Consider the following 24298-nt stretch of genomic DNA (forward strand, 5'->3'; position numbering starts at 1 on the left):
TCAAGCCGCGCATTGGGCTCTCTGCTCAGCGGGGAGCCTGCTTCCCTCTCTTTCTCTCTCTCTCTGCCTGCCTCTCTGCCTGCTTGTGATCGCTGTCTATCAAATAAATGAATAAAATCTTAAAAAAAAAAAAAAAGTTAATTCTCACACAAAAGAAACTTTTAGACTTGTCTCTGCAGAGAAATGCTGAGCATTACTGATATTCCCTTTTATTGGTCAGAACCAAAACTAGTGACAAAGTATTACATTCCTCAATGACAGTTTTGTCTTAAATAATATGATTTTAGCCAGAGTTCTAACTCCAAAAATAAACATGGGACTGAGGTGCTTGTGCTTGTGGATATGTAGTATATGTCCTTTTGAAAGGAGGCAGTGATCTGCAATAGCACAAGTAACTTCCTATTAGGATTAAGACTCAATTCTCCAAAACTACAGTGACTGGCTAACCTGCATGAAGCTTGGCTCTCCTACCTGAAGTCCCCAAGTCAGTCGTTCCAAATCATTACAGAAAAGGTCTCATATGTGCATTAATGTGCGTATGTGTTCTCCTGCAGACAGTGTACGACCTCAACAATTCAGAGCTTTTCAGAACTGGTTAAATTAGAAAAGTAAGGGAACATCACAAATATATATATTTCACGACTGTAGGATAAGGATTATCCAACGGTGTAACCTGTGTCAACTGGCATGAGATTTCACTGTTTCAAAATTCATATTAAAGTCAGTGTTTAATAAACTAAACTGAGAAAAGCCCAGGAGTGCACACCTTTTAATAATTCCACAGAGGATGCTGACTCAAATACTACCATAAGACTAAAGTCCACTTTAATCCTGAATACAAATTAGGATTCTGTTTTTGTAAAGACTTAAATCTATCAAGACCAAAGGCTAGAATTCAGGTTTAATGTGCTCTTTACCTCCGTCTGCTAGTATTTTATATTAATGATAGCACTCAGAAGCATAAAGCTGTCAGTGTCTCCAGCATGGGAATTCCAAGTTACTACAATTCCTTGTATATGAACCCTCATCTTTGCACTGCTGCACTCTATCTTCAAGTCTTAGTGTTACAGGCTGGATCTCTCTCTAACAGTAAATGATTTTAAATATGTGACCTTATTCCTACCAAGAAGAGGAACTGAACATGTTATATTTGAAACTTTAAGGTCAGTTTATTAAGTTCAATGATGAAAGCTATCAGAAGAATATTCTCCTGAAAATTATTTTTTCTTAGAAAAAAAGAAAGAAAAATCAACACCTCAGCACAGCCACAGATGCTGTGGCAGTCACACCTCTCTGCAGCTGGGGACAGTCCATTAGTCAGTCAAATCACTTTCTGGGTCAGCAGGATTATAGTCTGGATCATCCTCATCATCCTCTAGCTCCAAGTCATCCATTTCTTGGAACAGAGATTCATCTACCTCCACATTGTTTCCAGCTGCAAAAGACAAAAGATTTCACTCTCAGTCTTATACTCAGGAATAAATCACATAACTCACTGGCAACACCACACACAAACTTCTAAATGTGCAAGTGAGGTGCCGGTGATGAAATCCTGAACTACTACTGCAAATCAAAGCAACAGTGATCTGCACTGGTCAGCACAGACACATATTTTAAGAGCAACTTTATGCTTCAAGTTTAAAAAAAAAAAAAATCCAGTTATTAAAAAAAGCTTTCCTAGAATGAATTATTTATGACATGGCATGTTCTAAGCGGAGGACGATGGTATATCCTGGTTATACAAAGTTGACTGTTACTGACCACGGGGCCTGAACCAGGAGTTTATCTCTTCCAGTACTGGCAGATATGTACATCATTAAAGCTCAACTATACTTGTTATTTCATGGTTAGATATAACCTGACCCTTCCTCTCACATAGTTCCCCTTATAACCAATGGTATGCCTTCCTCAGATTCCAAATAGCTGAGCACTATACGAAACAATACCTTGGCCTTGCATTAAACATCTCTACTCTTCAGTTTGTCTCAAGTACATAAACGTGGGATAGTACAGTACTCTTAAATCACCAAAAATTGTTCATCTTCCGTTCCTGGCAGACTCCAGCCCACTGACATTCAATTCAATGAGAATGAGTCTTGCTTCATGCCTGTGAGCTGTTAAGTAATAAAATACACTTTTGCTAAGTGCAGGCCAAAGAATAATTCCCTGTCTCTGGGAATGACAGAGAAGGTTTCCCAAAACAGATGACATCTAAAATATCTTTATAATAAAGTTTAATCCACCAAGAAGAAAAGGGGACAGGATGAAGCAATTATAGGTAGAGGTATACACAAAGGGAGAAAGAAAAAATAAGACTGAATATTTCCAACTGGAATACAAGATTCTTTAGGAAAAATACCTGGAGATATCATAGATGAAGTCCAAATTGAAGGACTGTGTAGGCCAACCTTTTCCTCTAAATAACACAGAACCATCAAAAGATTTAAAGGAGAGAAGTGTCATGATCAAACATAAGTTTTAGGAATGCCACCTCAGGGGCAGTGACTAAAGGCACCAAAAAGAGGAAGGGACTGAAGCAAGGAGACAATGCAAGAAGCCACCACAAACACCGAGGGGGTAAAAAATGATAAAACACTCAAGTTAGGAGGAAAGAGTTGAAAATGTCTGGAAAAGACATTTCTGATGCAGAATCAATGGAGAGCTTTTGGGGTGAGTCACTGGATATGAAGAGATACTTGATCCATTAGACAGGGTAAGGAGTCAGGGATGAGGGGAGACAGTAAAACTTCTAAAGTGCAAGAGAGAGTAAGACACAGCTTTCTGGTTCCAGAATTTCTCAATAAAATAGGAGAAAAACAAGCTAGTAAAGTGAGGGGGGGATGCACAAGGACAACCTTGCTGGGTCGGTATGTCTGTCAGTTTGGGGTGTTTTTGGTTGTTTGAGACTAATAAATGTCTTGGAGCAAGAATGCAGTAAGATAAATAAAATAAAATGGTGAGTGTCCATAAGGGCCCAGCTCTAGTTAAGAAGCATGATTTGGCAGTGAGGCCACATCAACATTGCTTCTTAACCTTTTCCAGGAGATAGTCTAGGAACAAAGCTGAAAGGCCAGATGCTACAGGATCCCCAACTGGCAAGATGAGCATGAATAAACACTAATGAAGCAGAACTCTAGGACACTATCACAAGTGTGACTGAGTATGAAGCCCAGTTTAAGAACACACATAGGCCAGGGCAAGGAATTTGTCTATACTGTTCTCTGCTGCTGTATCATCAGCAACCAGGGCAACGCTTGGCTTATACTAGGGGTGCAAAATATCTATAGATGGATGAATAATGGATGGACAGAAGACTGAAAAAGGATAAGGTTTAGGATAAAAAGGAGAAGGAGAGTACAGGGAAATAGATGTTTAGGACGGTAAGATTAGTATGAAACATAAGATTTTCAGTTAGAGGGCATGAAGACTTTCAGATTTGAGGTCTTTATAAAGTTCCATGACCATGAAATAGTTTCCAGAGATTTTTGATACTAGAAATTTAAGTAAACCAGGTCACCTGGTTTACTGAGTTACAGTGGCCTGGTTTACTAGTTATCAGAGACTAATGTGACCACAGTTGTTTACTTCTCTTTGATGTTGTTTAGGTTATCAGAAAACTTTAAAAAACATATTGCTATAGTTTAGTGTATAAATTAACCAAACATTACAATCTATTCTTCAAAATGTGTGTGTTTTTAGCCTTGGAGGAAAATTTTACATTAAGTTATCTCTCTGATTTTCATGGTTTGATATTAAGAACAGTGCATTATGTACACGTGGAATCTTAATATTATCTTACCATCTTCCAGAAACTGGATATCAGATGTGTCAAGATTATGATCTGTCTCAAAGAGCTGTTTCCCTAAAAGAAACAAATATATTTAATTCAAACGTATTTTTCCTATATGTTCCAGTTTCCCACCTCTCCAGTTTTCCTCCATCTTCCCTACAATCCTTTAAAAAGTATAATAATCCAAGAAAACCTATTTTTCTGTGAATTTCAATAAATTTATCAATTCAGTAGAGGCATGTGATATGTATCTGCATTAAAATCAAACAAGTGAAAACCCAGTCTGCTTCAGAGTCCTAGAAAACCAAATGCAACTTGTCTCTACCACTTCTAACCATTGTGATTCAGAATGCTGTGGGAGCCACATCTCAAGATCTATCCATTGCGGTATTTTGATCAGAGGTAAGCCATAAAAATTAATTATAATTATGAATGAAGAAATGTCATCATGTCGATAGAATGCTTTCTCTTATTGTCCTAGATGCCCAAATATGTTACTTTTTTTATAGAAATCTGTCCAAATGATCCTCTTGCTGTGTAAGAATATAGAACAGCCTGGGCAGCAGAGACGGGAGTCATACCACTTAATTTATTTTTTCCTGCTTGTTCTTCTTCTTTCATTCGTTTCTTTTTAATTTCCATGAGTTCTGCATCAAACTTGGCCTTCCAGCTTAAGAAATTCTCAATTGTAACAGGAGTGCCATGAAATAATTGCTTAGAAAATAAAAAAGACATATGATTACATAAATGAGACACTTAAAATTTATTAAAAAATTAATACTTTATAAAGAAATAATGTATATTTCTCAAACTTACTTGCATGAGCTCTACTAACCTTTTATTATTACCCATGCTATGTGACCAATGCGGTAAGTGACTTCTAACATTTTATGTAGGAAAATTTAAGTAAATTTTACTCTTATTTATTTTGCAATTGCCAAAATTACTGAAATTTCCAAAAACAAAAAATCCCACCAAACAATTTAAAAAAAAATGTAAAAAATAATGAAAGAAAACCCAGCTTTATAGTATACCTTTTCAGCTTCCTCTGCCTCTTTTTCTTTTTGTTTCTTTTCCTCTTCTCTTCTAGTTTTTATTTGATCTACTATTTCATTTAATTTTTCTTGTACAGCTGTCACTAAAGTAAAGATCATCACCATACCAAGGTTTTCTTCTGCCTATGTAAACAAAAGAAAGATTGTAATAAGAAACATACTTCTCAGAAAAACAGAAAAACTAACCAATGAATAAGTGCTTCATCATAATCACTAAATTCCAGACATTTATAATATGATTACTAATTCAGTTACAGTGTAAGTTCAGATACCTGGATAAATGAGCATTTAAGAATTGAGCACATACATACATATATATAACTATATGTTAAATTTTAAAAGACATGTAATTTGCTACCTCCAACCTGAAAGAGATACCTATTTTACTCAATTCTGTTTAATAACCAGAATTCAGAAAACTTTTTCCTACAGCTAGTAACATGAGCTCTCCACCAAACTTTCACGATTTAGATCTTTTGGGCTATTTTAAGAGCTGTGACAATGAACTGAACTTTGAGGCCAAAGTGACTTTCTAATATACAATAATAAAGAATATAGATTGTGATTTATCTTTACCTATCTTTTTCCTTCAATTTGAAATGGCCTAAAATCAAATATAAAAGTTCTCCAACTCAAGAAAGGGACAAACAGTTGACCAGTTGACCCTTGAACAATATAGGTTTGAAATGCACAGGTCCACTTACATCCATTTCCCCCCTCAATAAACACAGTATAGTACTGTAAATGTATTTTCTCTCTCTTATGACTTTTTAAGAACATTTTCACGCTTATTTTAAGAATACAGTATACAGTATATATATCATACAAAATATGCATTAGTCAACTGTTTGTATTATGGGTAAAGCTTCCTGCCAGTTAGTAGTAGTTTGGGGGCAGTCAAAACTTACACACAGATTTTCAACTGTGTGGAAGGTCAGTGTCTCTTAGCCTCCATGTTATTCAAGGGTCAACTGTAATTCAAAAGCTATTTGGAAGTTGGTCATTTGAAAGCAGACCGAAGAAAAACAAGGTTTCTCGCTTATCATAGAAACAAGAGAAAAAAAAAAAAAAAAAAGAAACAAGATATAGTCTGAAGGAAACAGACCTAAAAAAAAAAAACAAAACCAAAAAATCCCAAATATACAAGCCAGAATCTCCATCTTAGAAGCAGAAGAGATTTCCAGCCACTACTTTGACAGGGCTGGCCTCAGTGGCATTCAAGTAGATATTTTATCTCCTTGGCCTTCTCTGAATACAAGGTCTCAAGCTAGCTCCTATGATTCTCTTCTGGGGGTTTCTCTGTGGTGTCTCCATGCTAACCTTCCTAAATCTGACTACATAAACCTATCTCCTGAGTGCAAAACCCATATCAAAACTGCCCAGTGGACAGCAATATGATGTCCGCAGGCATGTGAACACTAAAATCATCATCTTCTCCACAACTATTTCTATGTTCCCCAACTCAGAGAACCAAACCACCAACCACCCAGCATGAACACTCACATCCTATCATAAGCTCTGCCACTGCCTTTAATCTATTCTTAAAATGTCATTTCAATCTGCCTATTGTTCTCTATCAACACTGTTATTACCCTAACCCAGGGCACCATCATCTTCAAATATTACAAGAAACTCCTAACCGGTTTTCTTAAAACCTGTGGTCTTATCACCCCTGATATCAACTTCTCTAGCCACTCAATACACACACATAACTGATCCAGTCACTCTCTCACTTAAAATTCCTGACAGCCTCCCAAATCAATCAGAGCCACACCATACTTTTAAAATAGTGTAGAAGATCCTTTGGGAATTAATATTTTTAGTTCTGTCACATAAGATCCCTAACCTCAAATTCTAAGCTCAAGAAATTTAGTATGACTAGAAGCTCTGGAAGGAAATATTGATCTCTTGTCTCCCTCTCATTTCCATGCCTCTGAACAAGCTTGTTCCTCTGCCCTGAATCTTCTCTTCATTGCCTGACAAACTCTTTCTCTTGAAAGCTTCTCCAGTGCCTCAAGTCTATGTCCACTCACAGCACTTTTCCACACAGAATAACAATTTCCAATTTGCTAGTCCACATTCCTCACCAGAACATAAAACCTATGAAAGGGGGGATGGTGTCTGTCTTGGTCACTTAACTTAATGCTTGATACATTTCAAAATCAAATCCCAGTATGCTCTCTTTTTTAACAACTTAAGTATTCCAGGGCTCCAATAAGAAAAGCAAACAAAGAATCAGTTATATGAAACTAGACAATGAGAAGTCACACAAGAGATTTCCACATCACTACTAATTAAAGAATTTCAAATTATGATTAAATACTATTTTCATCTTATCTTTTTTTTTTCTTTCTAAATGAAAAAAAATCTAATGTTAGCAGAGGTGGGCAGACACCTCAATGGCTACAGTGAGATCATAACCTGGCGCAACCATTTCGAAGGTCTATTTGGCAATGTGTTAGAAATTAAATATGCACAACCTTTAACCCAGTAATCTTACTTATAGAAAACACTGGACTATATACTCATCAATAATATACTTTCTTCATTTATTCAAAAAAATATCTGAGTGTCTACTATATACCAGGCAATAGGGATTCAATGGAGACTCTGCTCTAAGGATTTACGAATAGTGATATAGAAGAATGTGCAAAGGGACACCTGGGTTGTTCAGTCGGTGGAATGTCTGACTCTTGATTTCAGCTCAGGCATGATCTTGGGGTTGTGGGGTCAGGCCCCATGTTGGGCTCCGCACTGGGAGTGGAGCCTGTTTGGGATTCTCTCATTCCCTCTGCCCCTGCCCCTTCCTTCCCCGACAAAAAAAGAAGCATGTTCAAAGAATTACATATTAAATCAGATAAAAATGGTAAATATTGTTTCAAAAAGGATATGTGTAATTACACACAGTGAAATTGTACACAGTTATCAAAAATGATGATGGAGAACAGTGTGGAGATTCCTCAAGAAATTAAAAATGATGATTCATTTGCATGTTTATTAAAATGGACAGATGCCCACATCTGGATGTTATAAAACATTATATATAGAATGATCTAATTTGGGGTAGAAGAGGAGTACTAGGAGTATAAGCATAAGAAAAAAGTCTGGAACCATATCATACCAAAATGTTAATAGGCAGTTATACCTGGTTTGTGAAATTAACAGTAATTTTAATTTTTTTATGAGTTTCTATACTTTCTGAGTTTTTTATAATATGAATTATTTTGATATTGAAAATCAATCCTATTTTGGAAGACAAAGTATAAATATTCCCTCAATAGATATGATCTTAGGTAAGTATGAGAAAGAAATCAAAACTTCTTTTCTGAAATGATGAAGCTTGAGTACAAACAAAATATAAAACACATAGAAAGTAATCACTCAGATCAAATAACTTACATTAATAAATGACTAACTGAATTAGCATATTGCCTCAGGTTCTCTGCAATGTTTTAAAATGAAGCATTTTAAGTCAAATATTAGAATTAGTATAACTTCATACTGGGTAGTAGAATGAACAGAGCCCAAGACAAGCATGAATTCATGTTTGATCTATTTCACTCTTCATTCTCTAATAGCTCCAGATATTTTTAAAATATCAGCAGTCAGAGGACCAATAGTCCTTGAAATATACCAGTCACATTTAAAGTGTAGATATGTTTTCTGTCAATTGTTCTTAGAACAAATAAGCAAAACTAGGACTTCTATTTATAACATGGTGGAATAAAGATTTTACTCGTCCTCCCTACTCCCTACTCTGAAGAACCCAGGAAAACACTCAACCAAAGCAAGACAGAGCTTTAAATTCTGGCTAAGCACAAACTATGGGGAACTTTTCCTACCACAGAACTAGCCAAGAGTTTTCCAATACCCACTTTTTCTTCACAACCCCCCATTCTCAGAGGGATCATAAACCCTGGCTGCTTCTTGTAAGCCTCAGGAGATGAAAAATAAGAAAAACAAAACAATCACCAGGCCTATTCCCAGATTGCAGGCAACTAGCCTACAACAGGTCAGAGGGTTAGGAGTTTTAATTTTTTTAAAAGTCGGAATATTTTTATTTTTTAAGTCAGAATTTTTAACTGCACATGGGGCTAGACATTTTGAGAACCAGATCAAAACTATGTTTAAACTTAAAGTACTTACCAGACATTTTATTAACTAAAAGCCATGAGGCTGACTGAGTTCCAGGAAGGGATATAGGAACTTCAGTTACTCAAATTTTAAATGTACAATGAGAAACAAAAAAATATGCTTTGTGAATACCTGTATCTGTACATACATATACATACATACAGATCTCATGAGAGAGAGAGAGAAAGGGAGAGAGATACAACAGGAATTCTCCTTGTTCAATGTACTGGTTATACATATTTACTAGCATTTTCTGACTCTTGACATTACTGCATACTATTTAAAGCCAATAAAAATGCCATTACAAAACGTATTTCCTTACCTGTAATGCTAATAGTTTTAAAATGTCTGAGACATCACTATCTTCTAGATTTTCCTGGGAGAATATTTCATAAAGAGGGGCTTCATCTGGGTATTTTTCACTGTATGTAAACTTGAGAGTAGTCTGGACAGCTAAAGACATGAGGTAAGAATTTGATATGAGCATTTTAAAATGTAAAGTGTAGAGAGGTCAACATTTTTGTTGAATCAATAATTAATTTACAATGTGTCAACGAAAAGTAGCACAAGAAATTTTCCTGCAAAGAAAAACAAGGTTACTATAAGAAAAGACAGATAATCACTAAGAGAGATAACACATACCACAAAGATAAGTGAAAACAAATCATGGCAATACCAAAAATCACCTCAAAACATGAAATACATTTATTACTTATGAGTATTTTACCACACTGCATGTCTGAGAAAGAGGATGGATAAAAGCCACTCTTTTTAAGATCCTCCTTAAGATGAACAAAAGGCACAGAATATAATACATAGGAAAAAAAAATACTACCTTAGGCTTATTTTCAGGCCTCTACCAGAGCCAGCTCCCAGTGAGGAAGATCTGCGTCAGCCCTGAAGTCTGTATATCTATATGCACAGTGCCAGCAAGGGACTGCTAAGGGGTTGCTAGATGACAGGGTTTGGAAATAGGGTTTGAGAGGTTGTCTGAGAAACTTTTTGCTTGACTCATTATACATTCTCACTCACTCTTTTAGCCATATCAATGCATACATCTGACATTTGTATAGGAATGAGATCCTTATAGGCAGATCAATACAAGGTATCTCCCTACAGACCAACCTGGTGAACTCAGTTCCACCAGGAAATTTGCAACTAAGCAGCAGTGCTAAACATTTTCTATTAAAACTTAATATTCACAAATACATAAATAAATAAAATTTATTAATCACAATGATCCTTTGTCTAAACTTCACCTTTCTTGTAAAAACTCACACTTTAACTATTAAAAACTCCTGATCTTGACAATTTTAACTCAAATCTAGATTCCTCCCCATAAGAGGAAAAAAGAACCTTAAAATGTGTGAGTTTGATATTTTAATTTTTGTGTATGATATCAGTAAGAAATTTTATGAGTCAATGGATATGAGAAACACTGGGGGCACCTGGGTGGCTCAGTGGGTTAAAGCCTCTGCCTTCGGCTCCAGTCATGATCTCAGGGTCCTGGGATCGGGCCCCATATCGGGCTCTCTGATCAGCAGGGAGCCTGCTTCCCCCCCGCCCCGCCTGCCTCTCTGCCTACTTGTGATCTCTGTCAAATAAATAAATAAAATCTTTAAAAAAAAAAAAAAAGAAAGAAAGAAAGACTGTTAACCCAAAAAGATAAAATCATGAATGAAAGAGAGATCAAAACCAGCATCACAGAAATACAATTATAAGAGAATACTATGGAAAATTATATGCCAACAAATTGGGCAACCGGGAAGCAAATGAATAAATTCCTAGAAATTTACAGACTACCAAAACTAAAACAGGAAGAAATAGAAAATTTGAATAGAACCATAACCAGCAAAGAAATTAAATCAATAATCAAAAATCTCCCCCAAAATGGAAGTCCAGGGCTAGATGGCTCTCAGGGGAATTCTACCAGACATTTAAAGGAGAGTTAATACCTATTTTCCTCAAACTATTCCAAAAATAAAAATGGAAGGAAAACTTCCCATCTCATTCTCCAAAGCCACCTTGAATCCAAAACCCCACTAAAAAGGAGAAACAGGCCATCAGAGGATGAACACGGATATAAAAATTCTCAACAAAATACTAGCAAATCAAATCCAACAGTACATTAAAGGAATCATTCACCATAATCAAGTGGGATTTATTCATGGACTGCAAGGATGGTTCAATATTTGTAAATCAATGCATGTGACACACCACATTAATAAAAGAAAGGAAAAGAACCATATGATCCTCTCAATAGTTGCAGATAAAGTATTTGACAAAATGCAGCATCCATTTTTGATAAAGACCTTCAACAAACTACAGATAGAGGAAACATATCTCAATATCATAAAGGCCATATACAAAAAGACCCACAGCTAATATCACCCTCAATGGGGAAAAACTGGAGAGCCTTTCCTTTATGGTCAGGAAAAAGACAAGGATGTCCATGCTCACCATTACTATTTAACATAGTACTGGAAGTCTTAGCCTCAACAATTATACAACAAAAAGGAACAAAAGGCAACCAAATTAGCAAGGAAGAAGTTAAACTTTCACTATTTGCAGACAACATGACACTCTATGTAGAAAACCTGAAAGACTCCACCAAAAAATTGCTAGAACTAATATAGGAATTCAGCAAAGTTGCAGGATATAAAATCAATATGCAGAAATCTGTTGCATTTCTAGGCACTAATAATGAAGCAGCAGAAAAAGAAATCAAGGAATCAATCCCATTTGCAACTGCACCAAAAATGACAAGCTACCTAGGAATAAACCTAACTAAAGATGTAAAAGATACATACTTCGAAAACTGGAGAACAGTTATGAAAGAAATTGAAAAGGGCATTAGAAAGGACACAAAGAAATAGAAAAATATTCCAAGCTCATGGATTGCAAGAACAAACACTGTTCAAATGTCTATACTACCCAAAGTAATCTATACATTAAGTACAATCCCTATCAAAATACAATACCACCAGCATTTTTCACAGAGCTAGACCAAATAGTCCTAAAATCTGTATGGAACCACAAAAGACCCCAAATAGCCAAAAAAATCTTGAAAAAGAAAAACAAAACTGGAGGCATCACAATTCTGAACTGTAAGATCTATTACAAAGCTGTAGTCATCAAGATAGTATGGCACTGGCACAAAAACAGACACATTGATCAAAGGAACAGAACAGAAAACCCAGAAATGGACAAGAACTATATGGTCAACTAATCTATGACAAAGCAGGAAAGAATATCCAATGGAAAATAAGACAATCTCTTCAACAAATGGTGTTGGGAAAACTGGACAGCAACATGCAGAAGAATGAAACTGAACAGCATGCAGAAGAAAAGACCACTTTCTTACACCATACACAAAAATAAATTCAAAATGGATGAAAGACCTAAATATGAGACAGGAAACCATCAAAATCCTAGAGAAGAACATAGGAAGCAACCTCTTCAACCTCAGCCATCGCAACTTCTTACTAGACATGTCTCTAGAAGCAAGGGAAACAAAAGCAAAAAATGAACTACTTCATCAAGATAAAAATCTTCTGCACAGTGAAGGAAACAATCAACAACTAAAAGGCAGCCTATGGAATGGGAGAAGATATTTGCAAATGACATTATCTGATAAAGGGTTAATATTCAAAATCTATAAAAAAATTACCAAACTTAACACTCAAAAAACAAATAATCCAGTTAAGAAATGGGCATTAGAGGGGCGCCTGAGTGGCTCAATGGGTTAAAGCCTCTGCCTTCGGCTCAGGTCATGATCCCAGCGTCCTGGGATCGAGCCCCGCGTCGGGCTCTCTGCTCAGCAGGGAGCCTGCTTCTCTTCCTCTCTGCCTACTTGTGATCTCTGTCTGTCAAATAAATAAATAAAATCTTAAAAAAAAAAAAGAAAGAAAGAAAGAAATGGGCATTAGACATGAACAGACACTTTTCTAAAGATGACATACAGATGGCTAACAGACACATGAAAAGATGCTCTACATCACTCATCATCAGGGAAATACATACACATCAAAACCACAATGAGATACCATGTCACATCTATCAGAATGGCTAAAATTAACAACAAAAGTAACAAAAGATGTTGGTGATGAGGCAGAGAAAGGGGAACATTCTTGCACCGTTGGTAGGAATGCAAACTGGTTCAGCCATTCTGGAGAACAGTTTGGAGGTTTCTCAAAAAGTTAAAAATTAGGGGTGCCTATGTGGCTCAGTTAGTTGAGCATCCTCTTGGTTTGGGCTCAGGTTAAGATCTTATGGGTTATAGGACAGCCCTACATTGGGCTCTGCACTCAGTGTGGAGCCTGCTTGAAATTTTCTCTCCTCTCCCTCTGCCGTCCCCTCCCCCCAACACACACACACACACACACACACACACATTCTCTCTCTCTCTTTCTAAAATAAATATTATTAAAAATAAATAAATAAAATTTTTTAAAGTAAGAAACAAAACTACCCTACAATCCAGCAATTATACTACTAGGTATTCACCCATAAGATACAAAAATACAGATTCGAAGGGGTACATGCATCCTGATGTTTATACAGCAACAGCCAAACTCTGCAGAGAGCCCAAATGTCCATCAACTGATGAATGGATTAAGATGTGGTATATAGGGGCGCCTGGGTGGCCGAGTGGGTTAAGCCTCTGCCTTCAGCTCAGGTCATGATCCCAGGGTCCTGGGATCGAGCCCTGCATCAGGATCTCTGCTCAGCGGGGAGCCTGCTTCCTCCTCCCTCTCTCTGCCTGCCTCTCTGCCTACTTGTGATCTCTGTCTGTCAAATAAATAAATAAAAAGTTGTGGAAATTTGTTTAAAAAAAAAAGATATGGTACATATACACAATGGAATATTACTCAGCCATCAAAAAAATGAAATCTTGCCATTCACAATGATGTGGATAGAGCTATAGTGTATTACACTAAGTGAAATAAGTCAGAGAAAGAAAAATATGAACTCAGTGATATATGGAATTTAAAAAAGAAAACAGATGAACATATGGGAAGGGGGAAAAGAAAAAAAGAAGAGGGAAACAAGCCATAAGAGACTCTTAAGTATAGAGAACAAACAGAGAATTGATGGAGGAAGGTGAGTGGGGGGTGCGTTAAATAAATGTGTGACGGGTATTAAAGAAGGCACTTGTTATGATGAGCACTGGGTGTTGTAAGTGATGAACCACTGAATTCTATTCCTAAAACCAGTATTACATTGTGTGTTAACCAAGCAAAGTTTAAATTAAAAAAAAAGATTGTCAGGCCAATAAGGATACATAGTATCTTCTGGCATATTCTTTCTTTTTTAATTAACACACTTTTAATTTTATTGCTAGGAAAAGAATTCTTTAATACATTTACTGATTTTACTATTTGATGTAATAGACATTCATTATAGAAAATTTGGAAATATATTAAGGGGAAAACAAAATCACTAATAATCCCACCACCAGGAAAAGATCACTGTTACCATTTGGGGATATTTAAAGCATCATAAAAATATTTTTTAAAGGATATTTTAAAGTATCTTCTATACATTTATTTACATTTCAAAGTATAAAAGGATACTCTGGTTGTATTTGAGATTCTATGTATAAAACCTATGTAAATATATAAATACATATAGAAGTAAAAATGACTGTGTCCAACACTTTTTTAATTCAGATTTTAGTAATATCTCTGTGCTAATCTCTTTTTCAGTTGTACAAGACAGATTTAGAGTTATCAGGTGATACCACTAAAATTTGCATTATTGATTGCTCATAGCGAATTTTAGTTGACTAGCTTAACGTTAAAAAAAAAAATCCTTGGGGTTAACACCAACTTGTGTAACATTTTATCAAATTCCAAAATTAACTGAACTGGACGAATGATGGAAATGAACTTCAGATCCTCCCCCAACATCTGCCACATTTAAATCAATCTATTTAATTTTAAATTATTGGTTTTATAGCTGTTTTATTTCCATCAGTATATTTATCTTGGTTCAATAGTTGTATAAGTGGCTTCACCTGGTTTTATGTATATATGTATTTAAACAACAATACACTATCCATCCTAAAGAGAGAGAAAATCATAAAGAAAGACATTTATTCAGTTGAATTTATAAATAACAGCAAATGTCCAATAAGCAATCTAAATGCCCAAAGAGTAAAAACAACCATGGGAAAATAACACTCAATGGAATACCACAACATAGTCACTGAAATATACTTCAAAGTCTCATTTTACAGAGTAATCTTCTAACTTTTCTCCATTTGCTATATTGTTAATGTTTCTTTTTCACTTTTTAAAACTAAATTCACTGTGTCAGAACACATCTCGGTGACTTCCTGTTTCTCTGTAAGTCATGTTTACATAGTAAATGCTAATTAGGGAATACACAACATTCATGCTAGATTCCTAACAGCACCATACTTATTAGCACCTCCACATCTTCAATGCCAACATAATGGCTGCAGGAGTAACATTCCTGAGAGCAACTTAGAAAAACCACAAGTATTTTCGATTGGACTTACTTTCATCATTTTCTCCAGCCTCAGATGTCACAGTAATGGTGAAACTGGGTGGATTTTCTGATAATACTGCAAGAAAATATACACAGGTTTTAAGTTATTAACATGTCTCTTAAGGCAAATGCTTTCCTTATTACCAAAATACCACTACCCAGTCCTGGAAACTGATCCCTAGTCTGTATTTCCATTTCCACAAATACAGACTGAACCGCACATTCAAATGATAAAACACTTATGAATTTTCTATTTAAATCAAGGGTTACCTTTCATTTGGAAAATATATATATATCTATAGTAGACTCTGTTCCAATCAATTAAACTAATTAAGTAATTTACCTTTTAATTCAAAATTTCCATCTATACATGGAAAATTACATTCTAAAAAATTTCCAAACAGAATGACAAAAAAGTTTGATGTTTCATCAGAAACTATCCACTGACAGTATTATCACTAATTTGTAAACTTATATATTCTAAGCTGTAATTCAGAATCTCCATGACAAACAGTAAATATTAACTGGTTAACAGTTGTGTCTTCTTTCTCTTTCTCCCACATCATCCCTAAAACCAAACTTTATTCTTCCCCCAATCAATCATTAAGTCTCTACCATCTTTCATGGAATTACAAAATTAACTATGAATCCCAATATCAAATTGCTTACAATTTGTTAAGCAAGTCAAGACATGCAAATCAACACTTATATAAATAAGAAAGCATATATACCATCTTACAGCCTGATGCCTGACAGTATATATGTTTATATCTCTTCCCCCACAAGAATACTATAAAAATTATAAGAGCTCCTAGATCAGTGCCTGGCAGTATCTAGAAATTCCACAAATTCTAGCTAAATGGTAGAGCTAAAACAATGGAATGAAAGCAGAAAAACAAAAACAAATTAGACTTATATTCAGAACCATTAGAAGAGTAAACAAGAAAAATACAGGCCACCTGGGATTGCTGCTGAGCCCCTGAGAAAAGCCTGTGCCTCACTCCAGCCCTGGGAAGCACTGGCCCCTGTCAAGGTTGGCAGCAGCTCAGCAACCTCTTTCTGAAATGAAAGGGCAAGGAGATCTCTGAAGAAGTCACCAAGGAAAATACTCAAGTTTTTCCTACTTAAGAATTTCTGAAGCTTTCATAAATATTCATTATCAATAAAATTTTCAAGACATATACCTTCATTTTAGTTGAAGTTTAAAAGTACTTGAAGCATGATGAACATCTATGATTACTATGAAAGTATCTGTCAAGAAGGTAAGACTCAATGGACCCATATTTTAATAGGCCTCGGATAGTCCAGCCCATGCTAAAAAAAGTCCCTGAAAGGTAATTAAAATAAAGCTTTTAAAATATGATTGATCCTTTTTTAAATTTTTTAATGTGTATAAAATATATTTGATGCATCTCATTCCTACTTCTTTTCATGACCAACTTTAGCATTCATATGTCATCAAATGTAAACATAGCAACTACAGAAATAAGGGTTCAACTCAATGACATTCCAACTGATTACCATTTTTAGGACTCCATGAGGCCATAATTTAAGGGTCACCTATACCTAATAACAACAGCTAACATTTATTGAGCACTACTCTGGTCCCGTGTGGTTACTACGCATTTACACAAAGATCATTAATTCTTACACCAAGACCACGATATTACATTGTTGCCATATGATACCAAATTTAAGATACTATCAAGTAGGAGATGCACTCTACTTTATGTACTAAGAAAAAAAATCTGCCAATTAAACTTTAATATATAATCCATTATAAGACAAATTCCTATTTAGAGATGTTAAAACATAGAAATGTCTTAGAACCAATTAAATATAGTATTACCCCAATTTCACAGATGTAGAAACTGAGATAAAAGAGCTCTTAAATACTCTGCCCAATGTTATTCAGCTAGTAATTGGAACTAGTGAATAAACTATATTGAGTTTCATGCAAAAAGAGAATGTTTTTTCCTGCTGAGAAATTCCGGCAAAGTCACTTGAGCTAGACTGTGAATTAAGGCATATTGTAAAGATGGAGAAAAGAAATACAGGCAACAGAAACATGGCAGCAAGGGCATAATGGTTTAAGGAATATATATGGAAGAAGAAATTATTCCATTTGGTGGATGTATATGTGGGTGAAGAAAGCTACTTGAAAAAATACTGCTGAAAGTTTAGTTGTGGACAATGATATTTTTTCTAGCAGAAGCAGTATGGGCAGAATTGTATTTCTAAACATAGGAAGATAAGTGTAGCAACAGGGCATAAATTGGAAGGAAAGAAACAAGACCAGAGGCAGGATGAAACTAGATAGCTATTAAAATCATCCCAGTAAGGTTAATGAGGTTCTGAACTAGGTTAGCAGCCATGGGAATCGCAGGGAACAGGAAGGACTCACCGTTCCAAATCTGCAGGCAGAGGATGGTAGCACCACTAACAAAAAGCAAAAAATACAAAAGAAAAATCAGAGATGATATACTTAAATGACACAGGAAATTTCAGTTGGAGATATCGAGTATGCCATATGCAATAAGAAATGGGCAAATGGAGCTAAAGCTATTAGACCAAATGAGATCACCAGAGGAAAAAATAGAGAAATAGGGCCAACAGCGACTTTGTAAGGAATCCTAAATTTGGGAGAAAAAAGTACAAGCAGAAAAAACTGCCAGAGAGAAAAACAAAAGCAGCAGCCATGAGAGGTCAAGACAAACTCAAGAGAAGCCTATTTTATTTGTGAAGGCATCCCAACTATTGAGATCCAGGTATGGTATGGCACCGTTTACAATGTGTACTATATGGGTCTGTGTAGCTCTGTCGGGGGGAAATAGGCGATGAACCACTGGCCTACAAGATCAGATCTAAATCCCTAACAAGGCCCTCTGCAATCTGGTTCCTGCTCACTTGTCAGGCCTCATTTTTCATGACTCTCAGTACTCATTTTATGTCCTAGGCATATCAAGCCATTTTTCCCTTTAAATACATTTTGCTTTTGCAGAGTCCTGCTTTTCCACATGCTATGTCCCTTCCCCTGGTCTCATTCACTTGTTAGTTCCTCATCACCCCTCAGTTCTCCAAAACAACCAAGACCCTCCCCTTTTCCTGTGCTCTGGCTGTATCCTCCATGAAAGAATCATCACACTATGTTGTAAATTACGTATCTGATGTCTTTGGTAAATGAGGACATGGGATGCTAGCAAGAACATCACTGAAATGCCTGACCTTCGGAAACATAAAGAATAGGGAGGCAAGACAGACAAGAAGCTGATAGACTCTTAATCCATGAAAAATCACGATGAGAGGCATGTTCAGCAAAATAACTAGAATGAAGAACTGTGGGGCAAAAGGTTTAAGGACAGAAAGAGGACTTTCAGAGGGCAAAATTCTAAAGATGACATTAAAGATTGCATGCCCTCATGCAACTGAAGGAAATAGAAATCAAGACTGGTCACCGATAAAGACAAGGAATTATGAAGCCGTATTATTAGAAGAATCAGCAACTAAGATGGTAAATTTCTAGGAAAGAGTATCTTATATTTAATAGTTTAAAAGTATTTGCATACTTTGTATTACTCCCCATTAAACACATATGGAAACTAAAGACTGGAGAGATTGTAAGAGTTGCCCAAAGACACAGAGCTCATACCCACTACACCAAGCTGCCATTAGAGAGAAAAAAAAAATGTGAGCCAGAAACAACAACAAAAAAGGATACTGGAAAACACTACTTATATCCCCTACTATCTTATCTACTCACCCCATCTTCTAATGATACCACTTTTAACTGAGCATATTAACCACCCAGAATAAAGACTATATTTCCCAGCCTCCCTTCCAGTTAGGTCTCACCAAATGACTAAGTTCCAGCTATTGAGATGGAAGCAATTAAGTTCTTTGACAGTTTCCAGGAAATTTACTTAAGAAACTGCTGTCTTTGGCTTCTCCCCCGGCCCCCTGCCCATTCCTTTATCTACCCTACTTCTGGAAAGGAATACTGCCATCTTCACCATGAGGTAGAGACTACATCTTAGGAATGGCAAGGAACTAAGATGCAACCTGGGTACCTAAGGAATTTTTGGACTAGAACTACATAACTATCTTTTATTTGCAAAACAAATAAAGTTTACCATTTTAAATTTACTTTTATTTATTTAGAGAGAGAGCATAAGCAGAGGACTGGGGCCAGGGGGTGGGGGGTGGGGACAGAGAGCAGAGGGAGAAAGAATTTCAAGCTGACTCCGAACTAAGTGTGGAGCCCAATGCAGGGCTAGATCCCATGACCCTGAGATCATGACCTGAGCCAGCATCAAAAGTCAGATGCTTAACCAACTGAGCCACCCAGGAGCCCCTAAACTTTTACCTTTTTAAAACCATTGCTTTTTGGGGCTTTCTGTCACAGCTGAACCTAATCCAAGGAAAGGAAAGGAAGGAAAGGGGAAAAGGGAAAGAGGAAAGGGGAAAGGGAAAGGAAAGGAAAGAAAAAAGAAAAGGAAAGGGGAAACAAAAAGATAAAGAATATTCCAAAACTTGGAGGAAGCTAACATAGGAATGGGGAAGTTATTTAACTGGACTTGCAAAGATGAATGTTTCATCAGCACTTTGATAAAGGAATAATCCCATTCTAATGCATTACTGTGAGTTGGGATAAAATTAGCCTTCACTAAAGATGTCGGATTTCCACCACTGTAAGTGAATCAAAATATTTTTGAGAAGAAGAATAAGGCTGCTGGGCATAGTGGAAGGAACCAGTGAGCAAGTAGGGGAACTCTTAAGCGACAGAGGGGCAGATGATGGCAAACTGGACAGAATTAAGGACAAACATAATGGAGGTAATACGCTAAAGGGACACACACGAATGACATCAAGGTTTTCACAAAGAACCAGACAGCCCATATTAAAATAAGTCCCTGTGGTTCTTAGGGAGTGTCTCAGAAAATCTGCTTTTAAAAGATGACTTCTGCCCCATCTCTAGGATGCAGTTCTAACTGTTAAATGCTCATGGATGCTACTTAGAGGTACTGACACAAGTAAGTACAGAATTACGTACCCCTCTTTGTAAGACCAAATAGAATTAAGGGAACTTGACTTTTGGTTAGCTCAAAGCCAACCAATGTGTTTCAACAAAACTTCCCATAGTTAGAGATTTTGATACAGAAATGGAAATAACCAAATTCTACTACCTTAGCAGGGCCTTGTCAAGTGAAGCACTACTGAAGGAGAATGTGGTATCAGGAGAGTCCATTTATATTTTGGAAGACTAGTTGTTAGGAGGATTGGATCAATGTGCAATCAAGCTACAGAACAGGCAAAAAGAAGAAACTGTATTATGATTTGTTATAATTCACAACAAATTCAACAGTGGACCAAAAGTTCTTTGCAAATAGTCAAGCAATCAATTCTGAGGTTAGGCTAGGTCTATGTGGCTAGAACTATGGGCTAGCTGAATTGTGCCTCTTAGAGCATCCACAAAGGGATCATGATGTGCTTAACAAAGGTTTCTCTGTCAAGCACCAAGTTCTCTATTAAAAAAAAAATACACACACACACACACACACACACACACATATATACACATATATATACTTCCTTCATCAAGAGCATTAAGCATTTACCACATCTAATATTAAATGTGATTCAAAATGAAATTAGAAAATTGTCAATCAGTGTTCCTTGACAAACTGACACAAGCAAGCTCTCTTCTTAAATCTGGTACAAAAATAGGAAAGTATGAAATCATCAACACAAAAGAAGGCTGTAAACAGTAAACCTTACAAATCCTCATGATTCCAAAAGATCTAACATGGAAGAGCTTTATTCCAAACTCCTCTGTCTTTTCCCTGAGAGGTTTCATAAACAACATGATCACGAGTAAGGCAAAGTTCCTAAAGAACTATAAATCAAGACATCTTATTTTAATTTATTTATTGCAAAGTTTTAGGAATACTGGTAGGAATTAGAGACAGATGGGCTCAGCTGATAATGCAGAATACTTGAATGCATCAAAGATTCACAAATTGTCTTTTATTGCCCTAGCTCAGAATCCTCAAGCACTTTTGCATCTGACAAGAATTTCACATACTGAACTATATCAGAGCTTAGTGTAATTTGAAAGAACCATAAGATTGGTTTAGGATTGGTTTAGGATTTAAAATGTATCACTTTTTAAAATGCTTATAGGCACAGTATTTAATGAGGGATACCTTATGTCCATAGAAAAGACTAGCACACCTTATGCTTTAACTCTACCTACACAGTGCCAATTACATTTCCAATGTGCTAGAAATAACCAAACGTCACGATTAAGAATATATCCAGCAACTGACCCTATATTCTCTTTTATTTAGACATTGATATATAAGAAAGGATAGAGAAGGGAGCCAGACTCCATACACACTCACCCAGTTAATGACACTCTCAAACCCCTCTTCACTCATCCCCTTAACATCCTCACAGCACAGCTGTACTGTTGGTGAGAGAGAACATGAACAGGACTGGAGCTATACAGGGATAGCTGAGAGACATCTGCCTGTTGGCAAAGCAGAACAAAATTTGCTACCATTGCAAGCAGTGGTCAAAAGGTGGAGCTAAGAAAACTAAGCTAAACAAGGAAAGGGAGAGGGATCGGAGTTGAACATACCTTACATTCTGAATTCTGACAATCAGTGATGGACAACAAAGGAAGGGCAGGAGCTGTAAATCCCACAAACCTAGGTTCTACTCACTTACACTGGCTTTACTGGATCATTCCTCAAACACTGAGCGTCATGCGAGAAGAGCCGTATTGATAGCGTTACCTTGCGGCACTTTCAAAACCATCTGAAGCACGGCTTAATACAGAAAAATTCTCTTCCCTTAAAACATACCGAATGAGTTTCTCAATAATATTTTACATTAGCCCAACCTATCCAGTAATCTTCTGCTCCCCTTCATCCCAGCTGGAGCTTAGATCCCAAGTTTCACAGGTCTGCAAAGTGAAGGAAGAGGAGGGGGGTCCAGACCTAACTCTTAGTACCAGTTCCGCCACTAACTGCTGGCCAGACCCAAAGCAAGCCACTTACCCTCTTCCTGCGCCTCCATTACCTTGCTTGTAGCAAGACGCGTCCAGGCCAATATCCCCCCCTAACAAACGTGAATCTGCGGTGGAGCTGAAATTTGTGCCACATCATTCACTGGGCATTCACAGAATATTAAAAAAAAAAAAGGACAAATCCCAGGGATTCTCAAAACTGCTTCTTCTGGGTAACTCTGATAACAGCACTCTGAGCCCCCATAAACTTTAAAACACCAACATATGAAAACAGCTTCTACCCAAGTAAAGGTGAAAAATCGACACCTCTGCAGCTCTAGAAAAACTCCCACTTGGAGTTATCTGTTTTCGTGTTTTTTCATTAAACCTCGTGTCGCTGTAAGTTACACAGAAACCAAAGTGCACCCAATTCAATTCCAGGCCTAACACTCTCCAGGAACCTCGCCAGTCTCTCCCGGACTTTCAGATCTCAGGGAATAAACCGAGAACAGGAAAAAGCTGTGGAGTTACTCCTAAGTGCCTGAACACTTCGGGAAAAGAGGGTGAAGAGAGAGTAGCGGGCGAGGTGGCCACGCGGCCTCGCTGTCCCCTTCTCCATCCTCGCCCGGGAGGCCGAGGGCTCCGGCCCATCCCACTCCACCCCGGGGCCGCTCCAGGCCCGCAGTCGCGGAAGTCACCTGTGAAGGAGTCGGGATAGATGGACTCTAGAGCCTCCAGCTCATTGCGCTGCTCCTCGCCGTAATCTGTCATCGTGGCCCTCGCTGCTGCCCATGGACCGCCCAGCCACCCAGGCGGCGCGCTGCTGCTGGGACCGCGGCCGCACCGGGAGAGCCGGCAGCAGCCGGACGGGCGCAGGCGCAAAGTCCCCGGCTGGGAGGCCCGGGGCCCAAAGCCAGGCCGGGCCTGCTGAGCAACAGCCCCCGTACGGGCCTAGCCTGCTCTCTAGTTCCGCGTTCGACTCGTTAGGCCTGCCCAGCGGAGCACTGCGAAGCTGCCGGTCGCACCGACGCTTGGGATTTGCTAATATGGAAATGGTACCCGGCCGGGCATTCGCTACGGACACCTGGGGCCGATTCCTGGGCTTTTCAGGGCCTGAGCCTGAGAAGCCACTCAGCGCGACACCATCGTTCGATGGGTCTAGACTTAACGCCGGCCACGCGTACCGAGGCGGGACGAGGTGGCTGCGGACGGTACGCGCGGTGCGTCCGCGAACTCGGTCGCTTCCGGTTTCCGGTTTGCGACCCCGTGGCCGAGGCGAGGGGGATCGGTGCGCCGCATAAGTCGGCTCATGGTGGGGTCCGGGTGGTGTTTACGCCTGTCGAGTCTCCCAGGTCCTTGGCATCCCAAGGGAGTTGTTTGAAAAGCCGACCAGGGTAGGTTCCAGTGGGCAGAGAAGCAGAAATTCTGCTTGTGCTAAATGAGCATGGTACTTTTAAAGAGAAGACTGAACTATTTCTATTTTATGTTTACAGTAAAGGAACATGGATATGGTAAGTCAAAAGAGAACATGGGGAAATATAATACTCCCAGCATATTAAAAGATGATAACATTCTTTGTATTTTCCTTCGTTTTCTGTATTAAACTGATTTCACTTGTGTAGTGGGGGTAACAATTTTTAAATAAGTTCCCCAATGATAAAGTCTCTTAAGTTCTCTCTTGTTAAAATGGTAATGTACTATGGACCAGAAATCATCTTGATCTTTTATTGGGAAGTATTACTTACAGCAGAGGAATACGTTAAAACAAACGTATTCAGGTACACTTTGGTACTG

General features: G+C 37.6%; 1 protein-coding gene across 6 annotated transcripts; it reads right to left on the reverse strand.

The window, feature by feature from the left end:
* Positions 1 to 1144: 1144 nt before the first annotated feature.
* RWDD1 (RWD domain containing 1) lies at positions 1145 to 23700 on the reverse strand. 6 transcript variants are annotated; one of them, XM_044250184.1, is made up of 10 exons: positions 23203 to 23274; positions 21897 to 22024; positions 20679 to 20792; positions 17900 to 17934; positions 15506 to 15571; positions 9302 to 9432; positions 4825 to 4968; positions 4372 to 4504; positions 3800 to 3862; positions 1145 to 1435 (listed from the first exon to the last, which is right to left on the reverse strand). In XM_044250184.1, exons 3-10 carry the CDS (start codon positions 20738 to 20740, stop codon positions 1314 to 1316), a joined length of 756 nt encoding a protein of 251 aa, XP_044106119.1. In that variant the 5' UTR covers positions 20741 to 20792; positions 21897 to 22024; positions 23203 to 23274; the 3' UTR covers positions 1145 to 1313. The 6 variants fall into 6 exon arrangements, with proteins under 6 accessions (XP_044106119.1, XP_044106102.1, XP_044106093.1 ...); XM_044250167.1 differs by lacking the exons at positions 20679 to 20792; positions 21897 to 22024 and adding an exon at positions 16455 to 16554 and having other exon boundaries at positions 23203 to 23700; XM_044250158.1 differs by lacking the exons at positions 20679 to 20792; positions 21897 to 22024 and adding an exon at positions 16452 to 16554 and having other exon boundaries at positions 23203 to 23700.
* Between the last annotated feature and the right edge of the window lie 598 nt (positions 23701 to 24298).

This window comes from Neovison vison, chromosome 1 (assembly GCF_020171115.1).
Source record: "Neovison vison isolate M4711 chromosome 1, ASM_NN_V1, whole genome shotgun sequence".
Lineage (NCBI taxonomy): Eukaryota > Metazoa > Chordata > Mammalia > Carnivora > Mustelidae > Neogale > Neogale vison.